Source organism: Capricornis sumatraensis, chromosome 8, assembly GCF_032405125.1.
Source record: "Capricornis sumatraensis isolate serow.1 chromosome 8, serow.2, whole genome shotgun sequence".
NCBI classification, from domain to species: Eukaryota; Metazoa; Chordata; class Mammalia; order Artiodactyla; family Bovidae; genus Capricornis; species Capricornis sumatraensis.
In genome coordinates, this window is record NC_091076.1 from 64,591,385 (window position 1) to 64,618,908 (window position 27,524).

General features: G+C 42.6%; 1 protein-coding gene and 1 long non-coding RNA gene across 2 annotated transcripts in view; both read right to left on the reverse strand.

Moving 5' to 3' along the window:
- HEATR6 (HEAT repeat containing 6) overlaps positions 1 to 12,778 on the reverse strand; it is a 35,081-nt gene extending 22,303 nt beyond the window's left edge. Inside the window, exons 1-7 of the mRNA XM_068976924.1 lie at positions 12,560 to 12,778; positions 10,471 to 10,578; positions 5,735 to 5,875; positions 5,132 to 5,247; positions 4,176 to 4,290; positions 2,602 to 2,703; positions 1,429 to 1,566 (exon numbers count right to left, since the gene is read on the reverse strand). Coding sequence (XP_068833025.1) covers positions 1,429 to 1,566; positions 2,602 to 2,703; positions 4,176 to 4,290; positions 5,132 to 5,247; positions 5,735 to 5,875; positions 10,471 to 10,578; positions 12,560 to 12,778 — 939 coding nt within the window. The remainder of the gene's footprint in view (positions 1 to 1,428; positions 1,567 to 2,601; positions 2,704 to 4,175; positions 4,291 to 5,131; positions 5,248 to 5,734; positions 5,876 to 10,470; positions 10,579 to 12,559) is intronic.
- A 5,266-nt stretch (positions 12,779 to 18,044) lies between these two features.
- Positions 18,045 to 23,939, reverse strand: LOC138082850 (uncharacterized). The gene is made up of 3 exons (XR_011145152.1): positions 23,798 to 23,939; positions 19,376 to 19,471; positions 18,045 to 18,135 (listed from the first exon to the last, which is right to left on the reverse strand). It is a non-coding gene; the product is annotated as an uncharacterized lncRNA (long non-coding RNA).
- Between the last annotated feature and the right edge of the window lie 3,585 nt (positions 23,940 to 27,524).

Consider the following 27,524-nt stretch of genomic DNA (forward strand, 5'->3'; position numbering starts at 1 on the left):
ATTGTTGTGAGCCGGGGAAAGCATCTAGCCTCGCTGAGCTTACCCGTCCTCATCTGTTTAAGTACGGGCTAATGCCACCTGCCTTGCACGGCTGTGAAAGCATTCAGGCTTCTCAACAGAGGTTCTGCAAGAGATTGAGGTCTACAGAAAATGACCTTGGTGACTGTCTTCTCAGTTCTCCCAAATAGGATACACAGCTAGTACCACTCTAGATGCCTAGGAGAAACGTGACTCCATTACATACAATTCATGTTTTAGTCCACTGGGACTGTGTAAATACAATGTAAACTCCAATTTCTTTCTTTCTTCTACTTCCTTCTCTCAGACATTCCAAGATCTTTGGAATCTGTGCCCTCCTCTGCATGCCCAAGGTCCCTAACCTCATCACTTCTACCTTGGGTTATTACTGTAGCTCCAGACTTCTTATCCTTTTACTTTCTAGATGCAAATCTGATAATATCACTTCTCTACAAAAGATTCCTCATTTCCACCACCTCTAAGATAAAAACCCAACCTCCTTAGCACACAGTTGAAGACCCTTATGATTTGGCCTCTGCTACATATCTGCCCCACCTTTCCCTCTGCACACCTGACACTCTAGCCCACTGGTTAATAAACAGGCTGCATGCATTCACACTCCCCATGGTGGTTACCCATTGCTCTCTTGGGAAAAAACACTCGCCTTCCTTCTCTGTACTTGTTCCTGAGGCTCAGGTGAGCCACTGTATCTTTTAAAAAAGCACTCCTTACTCGTCTGTTGGTTGCCCTGAATGTGCCCCTAGAATACCCTGTGAATATTCTGATCAAAGAAATCATAAGACTGCAATATGGTTGTTTATTTATCCACCTTCACCTTCTCCCTCAAATTCCTAAAATCAGAGTCAATGTTCCTAATGCGTAGCACAATGTCTGGGATCTAACAGGTGCTCAGTAAATGTTGAGTAAGTCAGTGAGTGAAATAATGTCTAATTATAAGCATTTCTCAGGTAATATACTTTCACGTGCAACACCTAGGCCGTGTATCTGTACGGTTCTCCAACAGAAACATGAGGGAAATGGCAGCTGTCTGGAAAGACCGAGAAATCTGACAGTGGCAACAGGGGCCTATAATGTTTTGCAGCCAGCCTTTTTTAGAGAAAACATCTGCTGAGCTGTGGTCTGGAGCATTTGAGGGGTGACGATGATGGGTATCAAGTGAATGCCCATTTTTATAGCTGTTATACTGCCTGAACCACTTAGAAGTATTAAGATGCTCTAACTGGTATTTTTAGCCACCTGATGAATTTAAACTTACTTTGCTAAAAATCCTAAGCTGAAATAAAATTCAAGGTGAGCCTTGGCACAGCAGTGATGCAAATCACAGAAAACACATAGAGCAAGCAACTAAAAACAGTCCATAGCTTAAACCTAAATAGACATTAAGTGTACCACAGCTGGGCGAGAAGTGCTGGACTCTGACTGCTGTGGCTGGATGGGCGGCCGTCCATCGTACTGAGGAAGTGGAGTGGGGTACAACACAGTGGGCATCTCGATGTTCAGTCCAGGGAGTCCATGGAACATGGATTTCTAATAAAGATTAAGGAGACACACACACAAAATGAATCATAAAATAAGGTTATTCACCATATTCTGAATCACACAGATGAACAGACTGATGTTTAAAAGCTTTACAAAGAAAACTAAAATGGGATAGAAGACAGATACCCTGAAGGTTTAGAGCTTAAAGAGGAGTTTAATCTCATCTAGTCCAGAGAGATCTGGTTTGGCTGGGTTTAACTTTATTTACTTATTACTTCTGCTTATTAATTTAAAATTTTTATCCAATAAGCTTTACCTAACTATTTTATCTGTGATTTTTTAAAAACTCATCTCTCATACCCATATCCAAATCTAGCTCTCTATGTATTTGGAAGCAGGGAAGATGGCACAGGAAAAAAATCAAAATTTCAGTCATGATAAAGCTAAGTTATCATACGTGGCTTTGATCTAAGACCACCACAAATTTCTTACTATTTCCTAGTTGAAACAAAGACAGCTGGATCCTCAGAGAGGCTGACCTGACTTTCCCACTGACTGGCAGGCTCAGAAGCCAAAGGATGACAGCCTAATACACATGTCGTTTTTTTGGGCAGCACCTCATCGCATGTGGAATCCTAAGTTTCCCAGCCAGGAATGGGATTTGGGCCCCCTCCATTGGAAATGTGGGGTCTTAACTGCTCTACTGCCAGGGAAGTCCCCCTAATGATACACATCTTGACTGGCCTGCCTACTACATGGGAGCTAAAGGCAAGGAGAATATCTGGTTCTTCTTCCAAGTCCAAACAGATTCAAGATAATCTAAAATAATCTCAGATCATACCTCATTAACTAGTCCTGATAAAATTTTAGAATTTTGATAACTCTACTAAAGCAAGATTTACTCTTTTCAGTTCTTAGTTTTAAATATGTTTGAAAATGAACATTTTATTCTTCTCTCTTAAAATATGATATTCTAAAGCTAGCCTTGGAGTAAAGAGGTAAGGCAGTCCTTATGCCTGAGGTGTAAACAGGAAAGACACTAACCACAGTGAGGACCTGGGGTTTAAAGAGGCAATGCCTTACCTTCAGCACAGCTAGGAGAGCTCCCAGTTCATCAGTCTGTGTCAGTTTCATCTTCCCACCATTTAGGAGAGACTGTATACCTTTTAAGGCATTTTGCAACAACTAGGGGGAGAAGAGAAAAAGTTAAAAAGTAAATGCAATTTGTTTGTTCAGGGATCAACTTTCTAGCAGTTTGTAGGATGGAAAAGAAAAGGCCTTTAGGTGACTAAAAAAAACCCACAAACTTTAGATGTGGGACAGGGAGAGAAAAGCAAAGATGAGGATCCAGCGAACAGAGCTGATGATCGACTACCAATTATTTTCTAGAAGAACAGAGTGCTTTTATTGAGTACGAGTAGTCTTTTTGTACATGTTCCTAAGCCAGCATATACTAATGGTGAGCAAGAAAAACAAAAAAAAAGATGTTTAATGGAAAGAATATGATAGGAATAAAAATGTGGCGGCAGAGATCAGAAACAGGAAATCTCTTTTATCATGTGGTAACCACAGGAGCTATCTTTTTTTTTTAAAATTACAGCAGCTTTTAAAAGCAAAGGAGTGCATGTGGGAACAGGATTCTGGAGGGCAATTCTGATCAGGATTAACTTTTTGGCCAGTAATCTCATTTATAGGATTCTGTACTGAAGGAAAACTCTCTACAGGGAGAGGATAGGAACTGTAGCCTTGTTTAAAGTAGTAAAAATGCTGAAAAAAACTTTCATTTCCATCAGTTAGGACAATGATTATTTAAGAAGCTAATTCTCTGCTACATATGAAACTTAACAGTAACAGCAAGCACTTTCCCAAGCATTTTAAATGCTTTTAGATCATATACACCTCATAAGACCTCTACAAGGTAGTTATAACCTTTGTCCCATTCCAGAGATGAAGAACACACAGGCTCAAGATCTTGCCAAGGTCTCCCAGCCATAGCAGCTGCAAAGCATGAGGTACATCAACAGGTACTAAAAAGATGTTCAAGATGTATTAACTTTAAAAAGGAGAGTTGTAAAACCGCACACTAAATATGATCCCATTTAAAATTTTAAAATATGCCCAGTTTTTAGCAATATAGAAAAAAAAACCTGGGGTCATGGAAAACAAATTGCTCCCAGTAGTTTTATCTAAGTAGACTTTATATAAGAAATTTTCACCATCTTTGATCTATAATTTTTGAAAAGTGTTACTGAATTTAAATCACATTAATAAACTATCATCTTTGCATCAGATTTTTTAAAAAATAAATAAAACACTGCAGATTTTGTTGAAATCCATCCCTTTCCCTTCCATCTAAAAGATAGTCACTAGTCTGATACTGTACAGCTTTTAAAGTCAGGAGTGGAAAAGCAGTTTTAAGAACTTAGACTTGCAAAACAAAAAACAATGGCAAAACAAAACAAACAAAAACAATTTCTTGTCATTTAAATCTGAAAGATGATTTCAGTCTTTTTAGGTTATAAACATTCCCCTTATGCATGGATCTTTAGACAAAACTAATACAGCAACCAAATTAAACTCTTAATAGCAGCTTTCATTCCACTGCTGCTTTCAGACACATCGGTAACCATCATAAGATTAGAGCTAGTCTCACCCACCATGCAGTACGTGATGTCATCCATGTCAGATGATTTTGGAGACTGTAAAGTGGTCAAGAAAACTTGGAAGCAGATATTTTGGTAGCGCTCCTCCAAGTACGGCTGTCCGGGCACACTAAAACACACACAGAGAAAGCAACTCAAAACACAGTTGCCTTTGAAATAGGGCGTGCAAAAGAGTAACAGTAACAGTACCACTGACTAATAGAATTGGGATATATCCTGAATCAAACTGTATCACAGAAGATTATGAGCTTTGGTTAACTACTGCTGTGGACAGGCACAAGGCTGGAAGGAACAGGAAGAAGAATGGTTTCCACAGGGAAACGTTACAGAAGCTGGTAGGGCAACAAGTATGCAGAAAGAGAAATCTTTTTTATTCTGCTTTTTGGTTCTTAGAGGGAAATAATACAGATGTCCAGGTAGAATCACACTGCTGGACCTGCCTCCTGAGCCACTGGACAATACGGCAATGTGGAGACAAGATATTACAAGTCAGTTCAAGCTTGGGTTGCTCACTTTCTATTGCATGAATCCAGAACTGGGCAGCTGGTATTGCTTCTGTTTTCTTTGAATAAATTGGCCATGACAGATACATCTCACCAAAGCTTAAATGTGTATGAATATATCCTTCTAAAAGACTTAATATGGTTACAATTTATACCAACAGAAAAACAAAACCTCAACACACTGCACATATTATCACTTTCACCATATTTTAGAAATAAGGCCCTAGTCTATTTTTTCCTTTACTTCTTTATGAGCTTTCTTTACAAGCAATGTTAAAATTAAAAATAAACAACATAAGATGATTTTATTAGCAAAGAGCATGAGAAATGCAACATAGATTATTTTTCTAAGTTGGCTCTGGCTTCAGACAGATTGAACCACCTACAAAGGGCCCACGAAAGGCCCTATCTTATCACAGCTTGGGAAATCTGATTGAATCCACATACCTGAGACATAAGTTTGCCATACAATGCACTGCAGCTCTCCTAACTTCAGGGTCCGACTGAGCCAAGTCGCTCAACTTCATCAAGAGTCCACTCTTGCCAAGCAAGTCTGGAAGGTACTAAAACAAAATCACAGCCAATGTTGGTCGAAGGAAAGCTGCTAGAAAAATATTGTTTAAACAGATTTCTTTTTTTTTTTTTCAACTAAAGGAAATTTAAGTACCAAAAGACTAGTTGCTAGGTAAATCCGTCAGATAGGCATACAAAAATATGACAAGTAACATCAGTAAGGATCAGTACTCTCAGCCAGGCCTGCTGCTGAAGCTCTCTAGTCTTGGCTTGGCTGAATAGATGAAAGGTAATGATAACAACGATTGATATGTACCAAGTCCCAAGCACTTTACAAGTGAGACTTCACCCTCAGAGGAACTATTTTACACATGAGGAAACAAGGCTCAGAGTGACTGAGTAAGGTTACACATTACTTTGAGTGACTGACTCAAGGTTACACATTTAAGTAATGGCAGGAGAGAAATCTGAACACATGCCTGCGGGTTTAGAGCCTATGCGCCCAACCTTTCAAAGGAAAGAGAGAACACAGTTTACCTTTTGACACTTTGAGCCATTGCAGTAAACCAGGGCTGCCAGAGCTTGGAGAATCTGCATGTGTGTCCAGGAACTGCACTGCTGAATAGCAGAAATAGTATATGCCAACAGAAAATCCAGGTTCTGCTCGTCAACAATCACCTATTGAGAGAAAAAATATATATGATCTAACTTTAAAAAAAAATTCCTTTTCAGACATGAATGCTCACCTGAATCAAGCTGTGTGTGAGAGAGCATGCCTGTGTCCATATTTTCTTTTTTGTGAAAAAGATCAGCTTTAGAGACCTTGAAAGTCTAATCAAGAGAAACTTCTCCTTGCCCCCGTGCCTGCTCCCTTCTTCCCCTTTATTCCTTCCACTCCAAATAGAACCTGGCAAAGTCCTTGTAACTTTTTCTTGAACCAGACAGTGGCAGTTGTAATTACACAGATGTTAAGTCCTGATCCACTGAAAAGAAATTTTTTAAAATTTTGTTTAATTAAAAAAAAATTTTTACAATGTTGTATTGGTTTCAACTATGTTTCTTTATACCTGGTAAATGCTTGACAAACACACTGTGACAAATATGCCTGCTAAATAGCTATTATGTTTCTGCTATGACGTGGGGAATATAACAGGAAGAAATGGCATATTCCCGTCCTTAGGGAGTTTATGATTTTATTGGATAAAGTACACTAATACAAGTATCAATTCATGGACAACTGAAATAAACTGTCTTCAAATGCCAGAAACTTGTTCAGGGCTGTGGGTGCCATGCGTGATCAGGAACTTTTCTAACTGTCAGTGTTAAAAAGATGATATAGCTAAGAATGTAGGTTTCCCAGATGGTGCTGCTGCTGCTAAGTTGCTTCAGTCATGTCCGACTCTCTGCGACCCCACAGATGGCAGCCCACCAGGTTCCCCCGTCCCTGGGATTCTCCAGGCAAGAACAGGTGGTGCTAGTGGTAAAGAAACCAACTGCCAATGCAAGAGATACAAGAGACGCAGGTCTGATCCCTGGGTTGGGAAGATCCCCTGCAGAAGGAAATGGCAAGCCGCTCCAGAATTCTTGTCTGGAGAATCCCACAGACAGAGAAGCCTGGCAGGCTATAATCCATAGGGTCACAGTCCATAGAGTCGGACACGACTGAAGCGGCTTATTAGCACACATAGCTAAGGACAGCCAACATTCAGATGCCACCACATTAGTCTGAAAAATTCTAAATTCTTAAACCATCGTATTTCATTTAGGAAGTCACATGTAGCAGACACAGTTGGCCACCTGCAGAATTCCACCTCCTCTTTCCTCACTGGCAGAGGACTGATCTTATTTGGATGTCCACCTTTCCCACATGAGACCTGAAGGTAAATCCCAATTCTGCTAAGACAGTGGTTTTCCATCAGTGGTGCTTTTGTCCCCCAGGGAACACCTGGCAATGTCTGTAGACACTTTTGACTGTCACAGCTGGAGGGATGCTACTGCCATCTGGTGAGTAGAGGCTAGGATGCCACTAAACATCTTCCAATGCATAGGACAATCCCTCATAACACAGATTTACCCAATCCAAAATATCAACAGTGCTGAACATGAGAAACCCTGATAGAAGGGTTGAGCTGCATACTGTTAATAATTTAGGGAGCAGAAGTCCTCCAGGTGATACTAATGAGCAGTCAAGGTTGAAATCCCTGGTTTAAGCCATTCACAGTAATTCCATTCCCTGATTAGATTGCTACAGAGGGGTCCTAATACCACCTAGGTCTCTCCAGCCTGGTATCAGGAAAAATCTCCTGGAGAGTCTGGGGGGTAAGTGTCCTCACTCTTATATAAAAAAGACAGAAAATAAATAGTTATTTTGCTTCTGCTGGGTGTTGTTTACTTATTTCCCATGGGATTCCCGGATTTTAGGCATCTTATGACTGTGAGAGATGTTAGCTCACGACAACCCATCTAGCATGGCAGAATGGAAAGATGCCAGAAAGCTTAATTATTCAGTTCAGTTCAGTCGCTCAGTCGTGTCCGACTCTTTGCGACCCCATGAATCGCAGCAAGCCAGGCCTCCCTGTCCATCACCAACTCCTGGAGTTCACTCAGACTCACGCCCATTGAGTCAGTGATGCCATCCAGCTATCTCATCCTCTGTCGTCCCCTTCTCCTCCTGCCCCCAATCCTTCCCAGCATCAGGGTCTTTCCAAATGAGTCAGCTCTTCCCATGAGGTGGCCAAAGTACTGGAGTCTCAGCTTTAGCATCATTCCCTCCAAAGAAATCCCAGGGCCGATCTCCTTCAGAATGGACTGGTTGGATCTCCTTGCAGTCCAAGGGACTCTCAAGAGTCTTCTCCAACACCGCAGTTCAAAAGCATCAATTCTCTGGTGCTCAGCTTTCTTCACAGTCCAACTTTCACATCCATACACGACCACTGGAAAAACCATAGCCTTGACTAGACGGACCTTTCTCGGCAAAGTAATATCTCTGCTTTTAAATATGCTACCTAGGTTGGTCATAACTTTTCTTCCAAGGAGTAAGCATCTTTTAATTTCATGGCTGCAGTCACCATCTGCAGTGATTTTGGAGCAGCCAAAAATAAAGTCTGACTCTGTTTCCACTGTTTCCCCATCTATTTCCCATGAAGTGATGGGACCAGATGCCATGATCTTCATTTTCTGAATGTTGAGCTTTAAGCCAACTTTTTCACTCTCCACTTTCATTTTCATCAGGAGGCTTTTTAGTTCCTCTTCACTTTTTGCCGTAAGGGTGGTGTCATCTGCATATCTGAGGTTACTGATATTTCTCCTGGCAATCTTGATTCTAGCTTGTGCTTCTTCCAGCCCAGCGTTTCTTATGATGTACTCTGCATATAAGTTAAATAAGTAGGGTGACAATATACAGCCTTGACGTACTCCTTTTCCTATTTGGAACCAGTCTGTTGTTCCATGTCCAGTTCTAAGTGTTGTTTCCTGACCTGCATACAGGTTTCTCAAGAGGCAGGTCAAGTGATCTGGTATTCCCATCTCTCTCAGAATTTTCCACAGTTTATCCACACAGTCAAAGGCTTTTGGCATAGTCAATAAAGCAGAAATGATGTTTTTGTGGAACTCTCTTGCTTTTTCCATGATCCAGCGGATGTTGGCAACTTGATCTCTGGTTCCTCTGCCTTTTCTAAAACCAGACTGAACATCTGGGAGTTCACGGTTCACGTATTGCTGAAGCCTGGCTTGGAGAATTTTGAGCATTACTTTACTAGCGTGTGAGATGAGTGCAATTGTGTGGTAGTTTGAGCATTCTCTGGCATTGCCTTTCTTTGGGACTGGAATGAAAACTGACCTTTTCCAGTCCTGTGGCCACTGCTGAGTTTTCCAAATTTGCTGGCATATTGAGTGCAGCACTTTCACAGCATCATCTTTCAGGATTTGAAATAGCTCAACTGGAATTCCATCACCTCCACTAGCTTTGTTCATAGTGATGCTTTCTAAGGCCCACTTGACTTCACATTCCACGATGTCTGGCTCTAGGTAAGTGATCACACCATCGTGATTATCTGGGTCGTGAAGATCTTTTTTGTATAGTTCTTCTGTGTATTCTTGCCACCTCTTCTTAATATCTTCTGCTTCTGTTAGGTCCATACCATTTCTGTCCTTTATTGAGCCCATCTTTGCATGAAATGTTCCCTTGGTGTCTCTAATTTTCTTGAAGAGATCTCTAGTCTTTCCCATTCTGTTGTTTTCCTCTATTTCTTTGCACTGATCACTGAGGAAGGCTTTCTTATCTCTTCTTGCTATTCTTTGGAACTCTGTATTCAGATGCTTGTATCTTTCCTTTTCTCCTTTGCTTTTCACTTCTCTTCTTTTCACAGCTTTTTGTAGGGCCTCCTGAGACAGCATTTTGCTTTTTTGCATTTCTTTTCCATGGGGATGGTCTTGATCCCTGTCTCCTGTACAATGTCACGAACCTCCGTCCATAGTTCATCAGCCATTCTATCTATCAGATCTAGTCCCTTAAATCTATTTCTCACTTCCACTGTATAATCATAAGGGATTTGATTTAGGTCATACCTGAATGATCTAGTGGTTTTCCCTACTTTCTTCAATTTCAGTCTTAATTATTAAGTGATCTTAAAGCTGCATTCCTTGGGATGTGTGATGTAAGATAATTAAAAAAAAATTATTTAGCTATTCTGGGTTGTCTCTTCTGTTTTTTGCAACCAGAAGCACCTCAGATTACATAATGTTAGTTGATAAGTTTTGTGCTAACTACATTCAGATACTCATGTAGTAGTTTACAGTAACAGCCTCAATTTTTGACCTGTTCCTAAAAAAGATACCAGGGATCTTTTTATCTAGGGCCCCACCCCCGCTAAGCAACTTCTTAGGTTAGATGACAAAAATGGTAGCTGTGGGAGAGGGAAAAAAATATTGATAGGAAAGAGGCTGGGGATATTTCAATTTATTCTTAGATATACCTTTAGTCAAATATTAATACATTTTTCCTGAAAAACTGTAAGGTCTGGGGGCTTGAATGATATTCATTTCCTGAAACAGACAGACAGGAATCCCTCTGATGGACAAACTGGCAGAAAAAAATTTTTTTTTTGGTCAGTTATATTTGTTTTGATATAATTCTTAGTAAGGCAATTGTTTCTCATATTTGCACAGCTTTTGAAAAGACCAGCCTATCATTCCTACCACAGATTAGTATCTCAAAGATAATTAGTCATTCTCAAAATTCATGATCTGAATTCTAAAGTTACCTATATGATTACCTGTAATGTGTTAAGTAAATGGTGGATAAGCTGAGACAGTTTGCTGACAAGATGATTCTGATTAAGAGGCACGAGTCGGCATGCTTGGACAAGAAGAGTACTGACATCCTACAAAAAACAAACAAACAAAAGACAATGAAAAGGTGCTACACCTATTTAGTCAAAGGAAGACCCGCCCCCAACAGCCAAATGAGAACTAAAAGTGAACATTCACAGTCAAAATGAGTTAAGATGAAATTTGAGGCAGAGAGTGGGATGACAGCATAAAAACAGCAGGTACTCAAAAAGAAGGAAAAGAATCAGTAATTTTTATACAGTCAAGGACTCCACAGAGTCTCTACATATGTAGAGACAGTACAAATAAATAACCTAAGAAAGGATTCCAGAATATAATAGCACACATCCAAATTAAAAATACCAAAGGTAAGCAAACCAAATTTGCAATGCCACTGGGAAAATCAGAAATGACACTTGCATGAATTTAATGGTTAGAAAATCTGAAACTATCTGGAAATCACACCATTCATTCATCTCTTGATGTTTACTGAACTAAAAGGCTCTGAGCACCTGCTTTGTGCCAGGTCTCTGGGCTCCAAACATGAACATATTCCTGAACCTCAAAGAGGGAGACAGAAATACTGCTCACAAATAATTGAAGTGAATTGGGTGCTGAAAGAATTAACTGCAAATTCTATGGGGAAACAGTAATCAGGGAAGTCCTGTAGAGACAATTTTTAAACAGAACCTAGAATGATCTGAAGGAGGAGTACAACTGCCAGTCAAGGCCGTAAAGACAACGCGAGCAAAGGGAATGGAATGGGCAGGTCTGGAACAAACAGGTACCTGCCTGAAGAACAGCAAGTTTCAAACGACTGCACACAAGGCACAAAAGCAAGAGTGACAGAAGACTGGAAAGGCACAAATTATACAAACAAAGCAAAAGTCTCCCACTCCTCCCTTAATTCCACTCCGCTCCCTGGTGACACAAACTATTACTGCATTGTAAACTCTCCCATACATTGTTTTGAACTTTTTGTATCTATAAATGTATATTTATTTTCAAGCCTTCCCCACCCTATACTGGTCTCATACTGTAACTTTGCTTTGGCCAGTTACCAATATGCACTGAAGATCTTCCCTGGTCAGAGTTTTACTGAGATAGCTTTCCCACTAAAGAAAAGACCATTCCCACAGGAGAGCAAATAATGGTTTGCAGAAGGGCTGCAAACAATAAGAGGAGACTGGTGAACAGGCCAGGAGAGTCATCTTGCCTAAGGCATTGGCAATGCAAATAGAGAGGAGGGGATGGAACTGAGATATATTTCCTAAATAGAGTCTGAAGAATCCAGGTTGGAAGGATCTGGAAGGAAGGGTGAAGAACCTGTGTCCTATGTGTCTGGGCACACTCTATGTGTTTGTATGCGTTGGGGCATGCGACAGATTGGGGATGGAGTGGGTGTATGGGGATAATGAACCAAGTTTTGAGAACTGTCAAGTTTGAGATGCCTGTGAGCGCCAGAAGACAGCTTATGACTGGGTTTACAGAATTTAGTAAGTAACTCGTATCCAAGGCCTGATGCTTGTGAATAATATATATGAAAAGTACTTCTAAACAGGCAGAGAGGGTGGAACTAGCATGGAGGAAAAGAAAATGGCCAAAACTCTGAGACTTAGTTCTCATTCGAGTTCTGCCTTTTGAGTGGACCCTTGTAAGCGTCCGTATGTTTATCAATAAAATAGACCCAATAACATCCAAGGTTCCCAAATCCCTGGAACTGTGCACGCTGAAGTGAAGACCGTGGTAGTAAGGAACTTTATACACACAGAGTTCCGGATGCGGGGAGCGGAGGGACGGGAAAGCGGCACCAGAGATGACACCTGCGATGTTATCAGAGCACAAGTCAGCAAGCTGGAATTTTAAAGAAGCGACTTTACCAGGCACAGCAGTGTCTTCCAGAAAGAGGAGGCTAGAGACTGTACCACGGTCGAAGGGGGCAAACAAGCCTGCGACTAAGCCCCGTGAAGCAAGGGTGGGAAAAGGCCACAGGCGGAGCTCCCTGAAAGGCGGGGCCCAGGCCAGCCGGCCTACCTCAGGGGCCACGCCGCTGCCCTCGCTGTAGGTCTCGGAGATGAGCTGGTCGAAGAGCAAGTGGATCTCCGTGCGGCCGGAACTGCTGTCATCCGGGCGAAGGGCGCAGAGCCTGGCCGACAAACAGCGAAACCCACGCCCCTGCTCGAAGGGTGGCTCCCCCGGCGTCTCTGACGGCGGCCCGCCTGGCAGGGAACCCACGACTTGCGCCGCCGCCATCTTTCCTACGTAGGCCAACAGACAAACACTTCCGGGGCAGCCCCCCGCCTTCACGAGCCAGTTCCGGAAATGTCTGTTTCGGATCGGAACCTGAGGTGGGAGGGTTTCTGAGACTACCGGCTCCTTCCTTGGACTAGTACTTTGTGAAAGCGTATCGGAAATTCTCTGGGAGACTGTTTCGGCGCCCGCCTCTTCTTGAACCCTGGCTAAAAAGCGAGGACTGTTATTTGTGTCCCTACCCCCCCCCCCCCCCCCCCGGAAGGTTTGTTATTGCGTGGGGCTGACATTCCCGTTTAGTACTAAGCGTTTCAGATTTGGCCTAGGATTGCAAAGGGGCCGCTGTGGATAGGAGTGGCCGAAACTACTAGTTCGACATTCTTCTCTTCTTACATCGTATTGGAGCCCCTAATTTTTTTCTCCAGAAACAAAAGCACTCTGAATTAAGACTGTGTTCCCCAGTCTTCTTTGCAGCTGACCGTGAATCCTGTAGATCTTAAAGCAGCCTCACCGCACGAAAGTAATCTGGGAGTTCAAACTGAACCATGTAAAATGTAACTTGCCTAAGGGTGACCTGGTTGAGATTGGACGCCCCAAGATTTCCTGAAACGTTGAAAGGAAGAAAAAGAAAATAGCCATTTAAAAAGAGGCGAACAAAATAAATAAACATTTAAAAGCGGTTAACAGTTTTCAGTCACCGGACAGGTGGAGGCTTGAAATTTGCATTTGGGCCGACTGGGAAAAACAACTCGAGGGATTTGAGTTATGCAAATATAAAACAAATTCTCACCCATGACTCTTAGAGAAACCCTCGAAGTCGGCTAAATATGCATGTTTTTATAAAACACATGTTTAGCAATGAAAATAGGGGCTGTGTTTTAGAAGGGGTAGTTGTGGGACTTCCTTGGTGGCCCAGTGGCTAAGACTCCATACTCCTAACGCTTGAAGCCTGGGTTCAATTCCTGGTCAGGGAACTAGATACCCACGTGTTGAAACTAAAGTTTCCACATGCCACAACTGAAGAAAATCCTACATCTCCCTAAGAAGACTGAAGATCCCAAGTGCTGTAACTAAGACCTGGTACAGCCAAAGGAATAAATATATATATTTTAAAAGCTAGTTATCTGAAGACTGGGTTTATTTGGGAAGAAATACTTATTTTACATTTGAATTTGGATTTCATTATGCTTGTCTATTACTGTTTATTCTTGGGGTGTGTGTATACTTATGTATGTGTGTGATAATACGTATCATACATACATATTATGTATGATATTCAAACATCTGCTCAGAGAACAGGAGCTGAGAACTAGTCACTGATGTTTTAGTTTGAATTCTAAAGCAGAGCCTCAAGTGAGGTTGATATGTGAGTGATTTCCTCAGGAATGAACAGGAAAGGAGAATCTATACATATATGTGCTATGAAGCTGATTATTGCAAGGGGTGAATGATTGCTGAATCTTTGGGATGTTTATGAAAAGCTTTATGGAATCCTCTCAGAAACCCTGTCCTGAGGAATGGAAGTGGGGAGCTTATGTTTGCCAGTCTTTGGCCTCTATTGTCAAGTGTTTCCCCACTAAACATGAATTCTGCAGAGCTTCTGGGTTGAGCATACATCTGTGTGTGGCAGTTCCTGCAGGAGTGTGCCTTTGCATAGACGAAGTCCTGAGGCAAAAGTGAGAAGTGTGAGCCAGTAGGGTCAGAAGTCTGACAATTTAGCTTGTGTATGGATATGAGAGTTGGACTGTGAAGAATGCTGAGCACTGAGGAATTGATGCTTTTGAACTGTGGCGTTGGAGAAGACTCTTGAGGGTCCCTTGGACTGCAAGGAGATCCAACCAGGCCATTCTGAAGGAGATCGGCCCTGGGATTTCTTTGGAGGGAATGATGCTGAAGCTGAAACTCCAGTACTTTGGCCACCTCATGCAAAGAGTTGACTCATTGGAAAGAACTGTGATGCTGGGAGGGATTGAGGGCAGGAGGAGAAGGGGACGACAGAGGATGAGATGGCTGGATGGCATCACCGACTTGGTGGACGTGAATCTGAGTGAACTCTGGGAGTTGGTGATGGACAGGGAGGCCTGGTGTGCTGGGTTTCATGGGATTGCAACGAGTCGGACACGACTGAGTGACTGAACTGAATTGAACTGAGCAAGTAGATGCAGCAAATAAGCTGATTGTGATCCCTGGGTTGGGAAGATCCCCTGGAGATGGGCATGGCAACCCACTCTGGTGTTCTTTCCTGGAGGATCCCCATGGACAGAAGAGTCTGGCAGACTACAGTCCATGTAGTCACAAAGAGTCAGGCATGACTGAGCGACGAAGCACAGCACATAGCAAGAATTAGGATAAGACTGAAAGGGCAAGAATATTTGAAGCAGTGCATAAAAGATGTCCAACACACTGGGCTAGAAGGAGATGAGGCCTGGTCTTCACCATAGTGAAGGTGGAGTGAAAGAAACCATGGAAAGAACCGAGGTTTGATGTGGCTCGTGTTAGGTTGACACGGGGATGACCTACAATTCGTGTTATTCAGGACTGAACAACTCAAATATTGTAAACCATACCAGTCTGTTGATTTCTGATGGAACATATCCTTGTGGATGGCAGTGTGGTTTCTCAAAGGAAATGAACATTCCTACTCCACGGTGATTACCAACTGAAGGAAACATATCAAACTCTCAGGGAGGGCTTTGAAACCCCCTGGAATTGGCTTGTATTTACACAGTAACCTCCAAACTATCACGCTCACAGCTTGATAAAAGCCCTCCCTAGAAAATCTCACACATCCTCACCTGTCCTCACCCTCAATATTTTTATAAACCTGCAGTGACTGTGAGCCTTTAATGGGTGCTAAGTTCACAGACATTTCCTTTCATAAATTCTGCATAAAGTGATCTAGAGCCTTATTCTGGAATTTAGCTTTTTTTTTTTTATTTAAAGATTTTTTTTTTATGCAGACCTTTTTTTTTCCAAAGCATTTTAAAAAGTACTTCTTTTTAGTTTTGGCTGCACTGAGTCTTCACTGCTGCATTCAGGCTCTCTCGTTGTGGTGAGCAGGCGCTACGCTTTGTCATGGTACACAGGCTTCTCATTGCAGTGGCTTCTCTTATTGCAGAGCACAGGCTTTAGAGTGCAGGCTCAGTAATTGTGGCACATGGGCTTACTTGCTCTGAGGCATGTGGAATCTTCCCCGACTGGGGATTGAACTCATGTTCCCTGTATTGGCAGGCAGATTTATTTACAACTGGACCACCAGGGAAATCCAGATGTGGACCATTTTTTAAAGTCTTTATTGAATTTGCTACAATATTGCTTCTGTTTATTTTATTTTATTTTTTGACTCAGAGGCATGTAGGATCATAGCTCCCCAACCAGGGATGGAGTCTGCACCCTGCATTGGAAGGTGAAGTTTTAGCCACTGAACTACCAAGGAAGTCCTTCACTTGTTTCACGTTTTGGAACCCTGTTAAAATTTCATTTATCACCTCGTTAGGGTCTGGATCATTCTAATGGAAGTAGGCTTTATTTTACCCCCTTTCCCCATTTCTAATTCACATCCTTACTTCCTTCAGAACATTGACCATAATGTGTAATTATCTTCTTTATTTACTTGTTTATTACCTGTTTCTTCTTCTAGAATGTAAGATTTATGAAAGCACAGATACCATCTGCCTGGTTCACTGCTGTATCCTCATTGCTCGCGTAGCACCTGGGTTGTAACAGGCAACCCGCAATATCTGTTGACAGAATGAATGGATTCACTATTTTATTCAGGGCCCCTATTTGCCATTTCTTGGTTAATGTGAAAATCAAATGCTCTGTATACTGTAAAGTTCTATAAACCTTAGGATTCAAATGAGGTGGATATTATTATTTCTCCCTTTTACAGCTAAAGAAAGTTTAAGTGGTTTGAAAGAAAATTTAAATGGTTTGTCAGGGGCTACAAAGGCAGTAAATAAGTCAACATCAGACTACAAACAGCCTGGGCCAGTTGAATCATTTTTTTTTTCATATTAACTTTAATTTATTTATTGACGTGGCTGTGCTAGGTTAGTTGTAACACATGGGATCTTCTGTCTTTGTTGTGATGTGAGGGATCTCATTCCCTGACCAGGACTGAACCCAGGCCCCCTGCATTGGGAGCACAGTCTTAGCCACTGGATAGCCGGGAATGTCCCAGGACCAGTTGAATCTTAACTCTGTGATTGTGAAAAACATAGATAAGAAATTTTAAGTCGATTTTAACCTCCCACATTTTGTAATTGGGAAAATAGGAGGTGGGGGGGCTGGCTTTTAATATTGAGATAAACTAGGAGATGCCAGGTGGAGAAGGCAATGGCAAGCCACTCCAGTACTCTTGCCTGGCAAATCCCATGGACAGAGGAGCCTGGTAGGCTGCAATCCATGGGGTCGCTAGGAGTCAGACACAATTGAGCAACTTCACTTTCACATTTCACTTTCATGCATTGGAGAAGGAAATGGCAAACCACTCCAGTGTTCTTGCCTGGAGAATCCCAGGGACGGGGGAGCCTGGTGGGCTGCTGTCTCTGGGGTCACACAGAGTCGGACATGACTGAAGCAACTTAGCAGCAGCAGCAGCAGGAGAGACCAGGAAGGAGAATTAGCCTTGGGTTCTGTTCGAGAGTCTTAAAAAATTAGGACTAAGAGTCATCAGCTCATCAATTTGATAATAATAATGATCATTTAGTTAACAGTTATTGGATGTGTCCCATGTGTAGGCACTATTCAGTGCACTTTATGTAAACTCGCTGCTTTTATCCTTGCAGCTCTATAAAGTATAAACTGTTATATAGTAGAGGAAACTGAAGTACAGAAAGGTTAGGACATATGCTAAAGGTCCCACAGTTGCATGGTGGGCCTAGGTTTGAAATTCCAAGTTGGATATCCTAACCACTATGCCATAATGTATAGGACTTAAAGTTTGATGTGGAAATATTCTTAAAGCCCTGACACTTGTCTGTTTGATGACTTTGAGCAAATTAATTTCTTCAGACTTCAGTGTCCTTATATGTAAAGTGGTAGTGATAATAAGCATAGTCACAAGGTTGTTGTAGGATAAATTAGATGATACTTGTGGGGTGTATAACACAGTCCTTGTTGAATAGCAACTGCCCAACAAATGTCATCTATTCTCCATTGCCTCATCTTCTTCTTTATCATCCCTCACCAAACAAATCAGGTACTGTGGGTACTTTTAATGATGATGATTTATTGAAAGAAACAAGTATTTTCTCTTCCCATCCGCATCGTTTGTCCACTCCATCCATAGGTCCCTGTCTTCATCTGTATTCCTGGGCAAGGACCTTTGAATAATCACATCTTCGGAAATAGGAACTCTAGGAAGCAATGAACAATTACTAGAGAAAGGGGACCCTTAGGGTAAGTCTTCATCTTGTGAAATGTACAAAACAATTATGCGTGAGAACTGCTGTTTGGGGACCTGGATCCACAGAATACAATTGAGAGACAAGATTTTCCAGTTCTGGGACGAGATAAGAACCTGCCAGGAACCAACAAGGCCATAAATGCCCTAGGCATTGTTGGTGGATAAGACAAATAATACATTCTGAACACAAGCAGAGTATCTCAAAAGTATGTGTTGATTCTGTTGTGTTTAACACAATTTGTAATCAAAACTGAATCCTGGTTAGCTTTTCTATTTTGCATTGTTTTCAGTCGATCCTACTGACAGTAAAGGATTTATCATGTGAAGCCTGTGAAATATTTTATAGGAAAGAGGCTCTTATCATTTACTATGGCAATGTCATCCAAGGCTTAAAATAAGCGTACTCCTTGGTCATCAATTGTACACCTTAGAATTTATTCCAAATAAATTAATAACAGTGTGTACACCAATCAGTATTCACTACAGCCATTTTAATGATATTAAAAATAAGAAATGTGTTTAATGTGTCTTATGGAGCTTGCTAAGTATATGAGCATACATGGTAGACACACGTATAAGCACACATGAAGGGCATTAGAGATGATGGAATAGAAACATCAGTGTTGATATTAAAAGTTGTTTACTAGCTATTTCTTCTTTTTTTAAAATGGCTGTATGTATCACATGTGGGATCTTAATTCCCCAACCAGGGATCGAACCTGTGTCCTCTGCATTGGAACCATGGAATCTTAACCACTGGACTGTCAGGGAATTCTCTCACTAGCTATTTCTAAGTGAAGTAATCAAGAAATCAAAATAGGTACACGATTATGTTGTTTCCACATAGATATTATACATGTGTGTCATGTGTTTAAAATATGCACTGAAGTGTTAAGCAAACATCATTTGGGGGTGGGTGATTTTTATCTTTTTTTTTTCCTCTCAAATGAATAGTCTGATTTTTCTCTAGGATATATCAGGTAATGAAATTATTTTAAATGAAATTATTTGGAAACCACCATCTTGGGATAGGTGCTTCTTTTCCTTAGGAAGGGTGAGTGAAGAGGGAGAAGTCATAAGCGATAGGCTTCTGTCTCATCTACTTCTGGGAAGTTCCACTAGGGCCAAGTGTACTGCCTGCCTGGCTCCAACATGGAATGAGGAAGCAGGGAAGGACCTGACGTTTGTACCTTAGTTCGAAACACAGACGTGGCCACAGCCATTGCTGACACAGCGCTCTTCTGGACCACAGTCCCAGTCGCCATTGCAGAGGTCAACACAGGTGCCTGCATTAGAACAGACCAGCTGAAAAGTGCCATGCTCTAGACACAGGTGTTAGGGAGGCCAGCCCATGATTAAGGAGCCAATTCCATCTTCAAGTTCAATACATAATATAATTTATAAATGATTAATCACAGAATAGTACTCATTAACATCTTATGTATTTCAGTGAAAAGCAAGGCATTCACACAATCTCAACAAAGCAAGATCTACTTTAAAGAACAGAATAATTAATTACTCCTGGCATATACCCAGAGGAAAAGTGAAAAAAAGTGAAGTCTCTCAGTTGTGTCTGACTCTTTGTGACCTCATGGCCTGTAGCCTACCAGGCTCCTCTGTCCATGGGATTTTCCAGGCAAGGGCACTGGAGTGGGTGGGTGGCCATTTCCTTCTCCAACCCAGAGAAAACCATGATTCAAAAAGATACATGCACCCCAGTGTTCATTGCCACACTGTTTACCATAGCCAGGACATGGAAGCCAAATCTCAATGTCCATCAACAGAGGAATGGGTAAAGAAGCTATGGCACGCATATACAATGGAATTCTACTCAGCAATAAAAAAGAATAAAAGAACGCCATTTGCAGCAACATGGATGGACTGAGATTGTCATACTGAGTGAAGTAAGTCAGACACAGAAAGACAAATACCATATGACATCGCTTATATGTGGAACCTAAAAAAACAAGGGTACCAATGAACTCATTTACAAAACAGAAGTATAGTCGTGGATGTAGAAAACAAACTTACGGTTACCAGAGGATAAGGGGGGAAGGGACAAATTGGGAGATTGGGATTCACATATACACACTGCTGTGTAGAAAATAGATAATAAGAACCTGCTCTATAGCACGGGGAACTCTACTCAATACTCTGTAATGGCCTATATGGGAAAAGAATCTAAAAGAAAAGAGTGTATATATGTACGTGCATAATTATTTCACTTTGTTGTACACTTGAAATTAACACAACATTGTAAATCAACTACACTCAAAAATTTTTTTGAAAAGGAGGATAATTGCATCTGTGGAGGGGAAGTACAGAGAAGCCCACTTCAGTGCCCTCTCTTCTCTCTGCAAGGAAAGGGGCAGAGACGGGAAGACTTACACTTAGCTGAATGTCATCAAGGGTGCCCTGTAGTCACTCTGTGCAATGAGTCTGACTGGCCCCTTTTTACAGGCATGGCAGCTGGGGTGCACTGAGGTGACTTTCCCACTAGTCAGTACAGAAGTCGGATCCAGCCCAGACTCTCTGGCCCCTAGGCCAACCTCCCTCTGCCATCCCAGAGGGTGAAACTGACCCTGGCATGAAAAGTCCATCTCCAGATTTCAAGGAGTCACTCCTGACCCAAGTGGAGACTCCCCACACTCCCAGAGCCTCAAGGTTAGTCTTTGAGGACCAATGAAATAGGTCCAGAGAGCTGGTTAAGACCCTGCAAGCATTTCTAACAAAATGTGTGCAGAGCTGTGGATGAATATGTGCTGTGCTTGGGTGGGTGACTCAGCTGTGATCAGGAGATTCTCTACCTGATTCTCTCTCTGAACCTCTCTGGGCCTTTGTTTTCTCAAAGGTAAAATGAAGTCCTTAGATCCAGGAGGGCTGGATGAAGTTCACTCTCCAGTGTCAGCTCCAGTCAATGGAGGTGACTGTTCTGATGCTGTGTGGAGAAGGTTGGATTGCCTTGTCAAGGCTCAAAGAGAAAGAGTGCTATAATTGATTAGCAATGTCTGATGATGTAATACGGGAGCAGGGTGGGATGTCTACTATGTACTTGCTGACCTCAGAGAAGATCAATAGAGTCCCTCCATGCTTTTATTAGCTGTTTTGATTTATGGTGAGAGAATGGGAGAATTCTTGTCTCCACTCACAGCAGTTTGGTCACTCATTAATACCTGTTGATTTCTTACTATGTACAAAGCACAGAGGTTAAGTTATACAGGAAGTATGGATATGTGGATTGAATTGGTCTGTTTAGTTGCTAAGTCATGTCTAACTCTTTGCAACCTCACAGACTATAGCCTGCTAGGCTCCTCTGTCCATGGGGATTTCCCGGGCAGGAATACGGGTGTGGGTTGCCGTTTCCTTCTCCAGGGGATCTTCCCAACCCAGGGATTGAATATGAGTCTCCTGTGTTGGCAGGCAGATTCTTTACCACTGAGCCAGCTGCGAAGCCCATGGAGATGTAAGACTAGGTTATTACTTTCCAGCAGCTTAGAGCCTCACAGTGGCGATAAAGTTTATGTTTAAAGTACTAAAAGCAAAGCAGTATTTGGCACATGTCCTGAGAGAGGTTTATCCAAAGGACTAAAGGGGCTTGCAAAAGAGAGGACATCACTTCCAATGAATCAGGAAAGGTAAGTCTTGAAGTATGGGAATCTTTTAAAGGCAGAATTGAGAGGGAGGGTGGAGAAGAGAAAAGAATTACTAGGAAAACTTCACAAGAGGAAAATGCAACAGGGTGGGACTAGAGAAAAGTGCATGAGGCACCCAGGACACAGCATTTAAGGAGGCCTTTGAACAACTCTGAGAGTGAGCGCCTCCTTCAATTGTGCACCCTAGGTGCCTCATCTCCTCACTCTTCACCCTGAAATACAAGGAATACAGGAAGAGTAGCAAACGGAAGGCTGGATAAGTACTAGGGAATAGTTGGAAGTCAAGGCAGACAGGTTTGCAGCACCTCCCTTCCCCACCATTCAGTGATGTCTGACTCTTTGCAACCCCATGGACTGTAGCCTGCCAGGCTCCTCTGTCCATGGGATTCTCCAGGCAAGAATACTGGAGTGGGTTGTCATTTCCTTCTTCAGGGGATCTTCCCAACCCAGGGATCGAACCCAGGTCTCCTGAATTGTAGGCAGATTCTTTACTGTCTGAGCTTCTAGACAAGCCCACAGCAGGCAGAGGACAAAGTTATAGAGGGACCTAGGACTGAGATTTCACTTGGTAGGTCAAGAGAGAGATGTGATGGTGTGAGAGCACAGCATGGACCGGGATTCACCAAGCAGGCAACCTTCAGAAGAAAGAGAGGGGCAAGGAGGGCTGTCAGGAAGCCACCGCACTGGGCCGGGCGTGGAGTAATCAGGGCTGAAAAGGCAGTGTGACAATGAGGGTCGGAAAGGAAGGAACACGTGTAAGAACCAGTTGCAAAGAATGACTGGTATTTGGCAACCAATGTAAGGGAAGGAGAACAAAGAAGAGAGGGGCAAGAGTTTCCAATGACACTTAGGGAGAAGAAGATACAGTGAAGATAATCTAAGAGAGAAAAAAGCTGGAGAATTGACGGACTGGCAAGCAAAAAGATGCTGCAGAGCTTAAAGACTTTTAACCTTTAACTGGTTCCTCAAGACAGTCGTGAGGTTTGTTAAGAAGATCTGGGAGATGGACTTCCCTTGTGGTCCAGTGGCCAAGACAGTATGATCCCATTGCAGGGAGCCTGGGTCCAATCCCTGGTCAGGGAACTAGATCTAACATGGTGCAACTAAAGATGCTGCATGTTGCAACGAAGATGGAAGATCTTGTGTGCGGCAGCTAAGACCTGGCACAGCCAAGTAAATAAGTAAACCTGTGTGTGCTAAGTCATGTCAGTCATGTCTGACTCTTTGTGACCCTATGTAGCCCACCAGGCTCCTCTGTCTGTGGGATTCTCCAGGGAAGAATACTGGAGTGGGTTGCTGTGCCCTCCTCCAGGGGATCTTCCCAACCCAGGGATCGAACCTGAGTCTCTTACGTTTTCTGCATTGGCAGGCAGGTTCTTTACCTCTAGCGCCACCTGGGAAGCCCAAATAAGTAAATTAAAAAAAAAAAATTAAGAAAAAAAAGGTGAAGAAGGAGAAAATCTGGGAGAGTGGTAGAGGCAGCAATAGAGACTACGGTCAGCCTTCAGGGGATTAAGGGATGAGTTACGGGGAAGAAAAGGCAGAGAATGAAGATTACTCCTTTGAGAATGTTGGCAGTAAAAGGAAAAGATGAATCATGTTTCATGTATTTAAGAAAATATTTTCTGTAAGCAATCCAACTTATTTGTAGCAAGAGACAAACAAACCGGTGGAGAGAGAGAGAGGCTGGGGAAATGGACGGAGGCCAATGAGAGGGCAAAAGGCTTCACTTCTGGAGAGTCCAGATGGAGGGATGATCAGAGGAAAGGAGAGGAGAAAGTAAAAGCAGAAGCACAGAGACCCTGCAGTCAAGGTGGGCCCCTGCAGTGACTGCTTGCCTGGAATACCTTCCCCTCTCTCTTTTCTTCCCCTCCTTCCCCTGTACCCACTGGCCCCCAGTGGCTTACATTCTGGCTCCTTCGTTGCAAAAAGACAGGGCTGCCTTCTGCATGGACTCACCAAAAACTCTAAACGGTCTCACTGCAGCCTGAAGCTCTTGCACCACTGAGCTGAGGGTGACTAGGGTCACAAGCAGGAGGAAGCCTCCCAACTTCATGCTGCTGCTGGAGGTCTTCGGATAAAAATGCAACAAGGCTCAGAAGAGCAGAAATTTATTCTCTTTCACGCTCTGAGCTGGAATGAAAGGCTGGGGGTGGGACTAGGAACTAAGCCCTGCCCAGAAGCTGACATTTCCTGAGAAATGTGACACACACCCCATGTGTACCTTGGGTAATGCCACATTATTACCTAAGTCTCTGAGCCAAGGAAACACCCTCCTCTGACCAACACATAAGACTTCTAAACCAGGAAAGCAGTGAGTGACTAAGAAAGGGGGTGAACTGAAATAGGGGAACTTTCATTCACTCCTTTTTTGAACACAAGTATCAGATGTCTTCTCTGGGCCAGGCAGGTGCTGGGCATGAGGGATAGGTCCTGACAGTGATTACAACGTAGGAGCGGGGTGCTAGCTGGGGAAGCTACACCCTGCTCTTCTTCACCCCGCCTTGCTCTGGGCCCTGGCACTTCTGGAATTGAGGGCAGGGAGGAGCGGTAAGACAGCCACAGGGGTGCTGCTTGGCCACCTGCTGGTGGCAAGGAGGTGACTCCAGTCTTCTTTGGGTGGGGTCTGCTTCTCTCTTCTGCTGGGGACCTAAGTAAAGGTGGTATGGTATGGCAGCCTTTGCCTGGATGATCAGTGTCGTTTTCCTGGCATGGCATTCCACCTCATCCTGTCCACCTTCATTTCTGAGAACGCAGATTCCCAATACATGTGTTCAACTCTTCCAGAGTGTCTCTCATCATGAAGCACTGGACTGAGGGAGGGCTACAGTAACCAACCAGCTAGGGAGTGAACTTCATTCCCCACTCCTCATCTGAAACACACACTCCCCTTGGGTTTTGGAGGAATGGGCCATCTTCCCTCCCCAGTGTTAGCGGGAATGGAGGGGAGGCATGTATGAATCTTGGTCATCAATACTGTGTCCCGTATGATCGCTATCGTAATGTGAGATGAGGATGACTGGACTGGTTGCTAATGGCAGGACCAGTTTATAGTCTCTTAGTATGGCCTCGGCGAGATGGCTGACTTCCCTTTAGAGAGTGCAGTACTCGACGTTTCATCAGGGGCCCTGGTCCCTAATTCTGCAGCTACAGGAAGCGATCTGCCCTGTTATGCTCCATTTGTCACAATTCTTGAAATACACCTGTCAGAGGTCCTTTGGGCAAACCATTGACCTCATTCATTGCGAATACCCCTAGGTGGGTTAAGGGCTACATTTATGGATTATTCATCAAGCAATTTGGCAAATTACCTGAACTCAATCCTACCTATCCCAAAGGTAAGATTGGTTGCTGTCTAACTTCTGTGATAGTTCAGAGCCAAAAAACTTTTAGAGATGCTAAACAGTGAAAAGAATATCACTCTATATGCAATTTCAATTTTTAAAAAAGGCTAAAAAATTTTAAAAACTGCCCTAAGCTGAAAAAAGTATTGTTGAAATTAAATTCATTTCCTTTTAGATGTTCTCTTTTTTGATTTTATTTTGGGTTCTTTGTTTTGCTGGTGCTGAAGGTACATGCTTAGCTTGTCCTCTAGATTCCTTAGAGCTGAGCAGGGCCTTCGGAGCCTTGGTAACGAGGCCTTAGTCTTCCCTGGATTTGCCTTGGCGTGCAGGTATTTGGTGCTGTGAGCTAAATAGACATGTAAGCCTTATAGGTCTATAAAGTCAAAAAAGTTTTTTGCTTTGTCACCAAAAAAATGTCAACAAAACCTGTATCTGAATAGAAGCCCACCGCAGATGTGAGCAAAGGGCATAACAACTTCTACATTTAGTGAGCACTGGTTTTATTCCTGGCTTGGCTCCTTAAAGACCTCTTCGTATTTAATTCTAACAAGGCTGTGAGGGGGTTTGTTGGTTAGGAGTCCGATTGCTAAAAGAGGAAATTAAGTGTGAAAATGCAAAGGAGCCATCTCTGCTTCACTTTCACATCTATTTCATCATTTTTTCTCTGCTGACCATCTTTCTCAGTTTGTCAAACCATTTGGTAGGGGGAATATGACCTCCTCTGAGCCCTCAAGTTCAAGATGAGTCCAGAAAGTGCTAGATTTTTCCTAATCCCAAATCTAAAATGCCAGGGGAGAGAATTTCCTTGGCCTGGTTTGAGTCAGGTGTCACCTCCATTCCCTCAAACTAACAACACAAACAAAGCTGCTGAGGACTGTGTGTGTGTGTGTGTGTGTGTGTGTGTGTGTGTGTGTGTGTGTGTGTGTGAGTGTGTGTGTGTTGGAGGGGGATTCAGGGAGACATTATAATTAGGAAGACACACAATATGGTTTCCAATACAGATAGGATTATTGCCATTTTACAGATGAGCAAACTAAGTCACGGAGAGGTTTATTAACATCCCCCAAACAGCATTTTAATGCAGAACCAAGCTTAAACTTCAAAGATAGTGCTCTTCTCTAGAACTCATTACCATCAGGTTAAGTCCAAATTCTTAGAAAATTTCCTCTATGTGGCACAGATAAATGAGCTTTTGAGGACACAGAATTCTACTTCACCTCGTAGGGAATAATCATCAAGCTTTCATTAGCAGAGCACTGCAGCTCTGAGCTAGGGAAGATTCTGAGCACATAGTCAGATCAAAGGGAGGGTTCATCCACCTAAAACTGTAACTTTGATTTTAGGAGAGTTAAGGAACAACAGATGGCCCTTATTCGTGGCTCTTCACTCGGTCATTCTGAGGTTGTGAAAATAAGACCAATGCTTATACAGTAGTGTAGGTAAGAAAGAGGACTCTAGAGTATGACAGATCCAATTTACATGTGGCTCCACTACCTGCTAGCTGTGTTTTTACCTTGGGAAAATTGCCTTCCTTTTCTGGGTTTTGCTTCCTCATCTGATAAGCAGGCATAGGCAACAACTCCTCATAGGGTTGTTGGACAGACTGATGTGTATGGATTTATATGTATACAGTCCTCAGAACTGGAAGCTACTATTATTAATTTCTGTGAAAGAGAATGTATGCCTTTCTATTTCCTATATTAGGGCACCTGCAGACAACTCAGGCCAAAGTGTATCAGTTCATTAAGGAAATACCACTAAAGAAAGAGGAATCAGAATCTTTCCATATTTTATTCTGCTGGGAATTATAGACTGAATCATGAAGAGACTCCGGGGCTTAAGCTGGTATTACTGTCAGCACAGTGACTATCTGTGAGTTCATGATTCTGGTATGGAGGTCAGGAAGCTTAGCAGGTGACCAATTTCTGTCTAAAGAGTCACTAGCTAGAGGAGGGTCAGTTAAGTCACAGACAATCATCATTTTTCCAAAAGATGCTCAAGAGCCTGGCCAGTGTCTGGAAGGATTTGTCCCCACCCAAAGAGTTCCCACTCCCAATAAGAGTTTTCATAACATTATGATCAGCAACAATAGCGGCTTCTAATCAGCAATGACTGTTCCACATACCAGATCTGAGTGAGAATTCAATTGAATAATTATATTCAGAACAGTGCCTGGAAGATAGCAAACACCCATCAAATGTTGCTGTTTTCAAGGATTCAAGAGAGTTTTATTTTAAAAAGGAATCTTGCTCGTAACTCAAGGAACCCAGGCTTAATTGTCAGAGTCACCACTGTGTGACCTTCGATTAAGTCATGCCTTCTCTAGGGCTCAAGATTCCTCA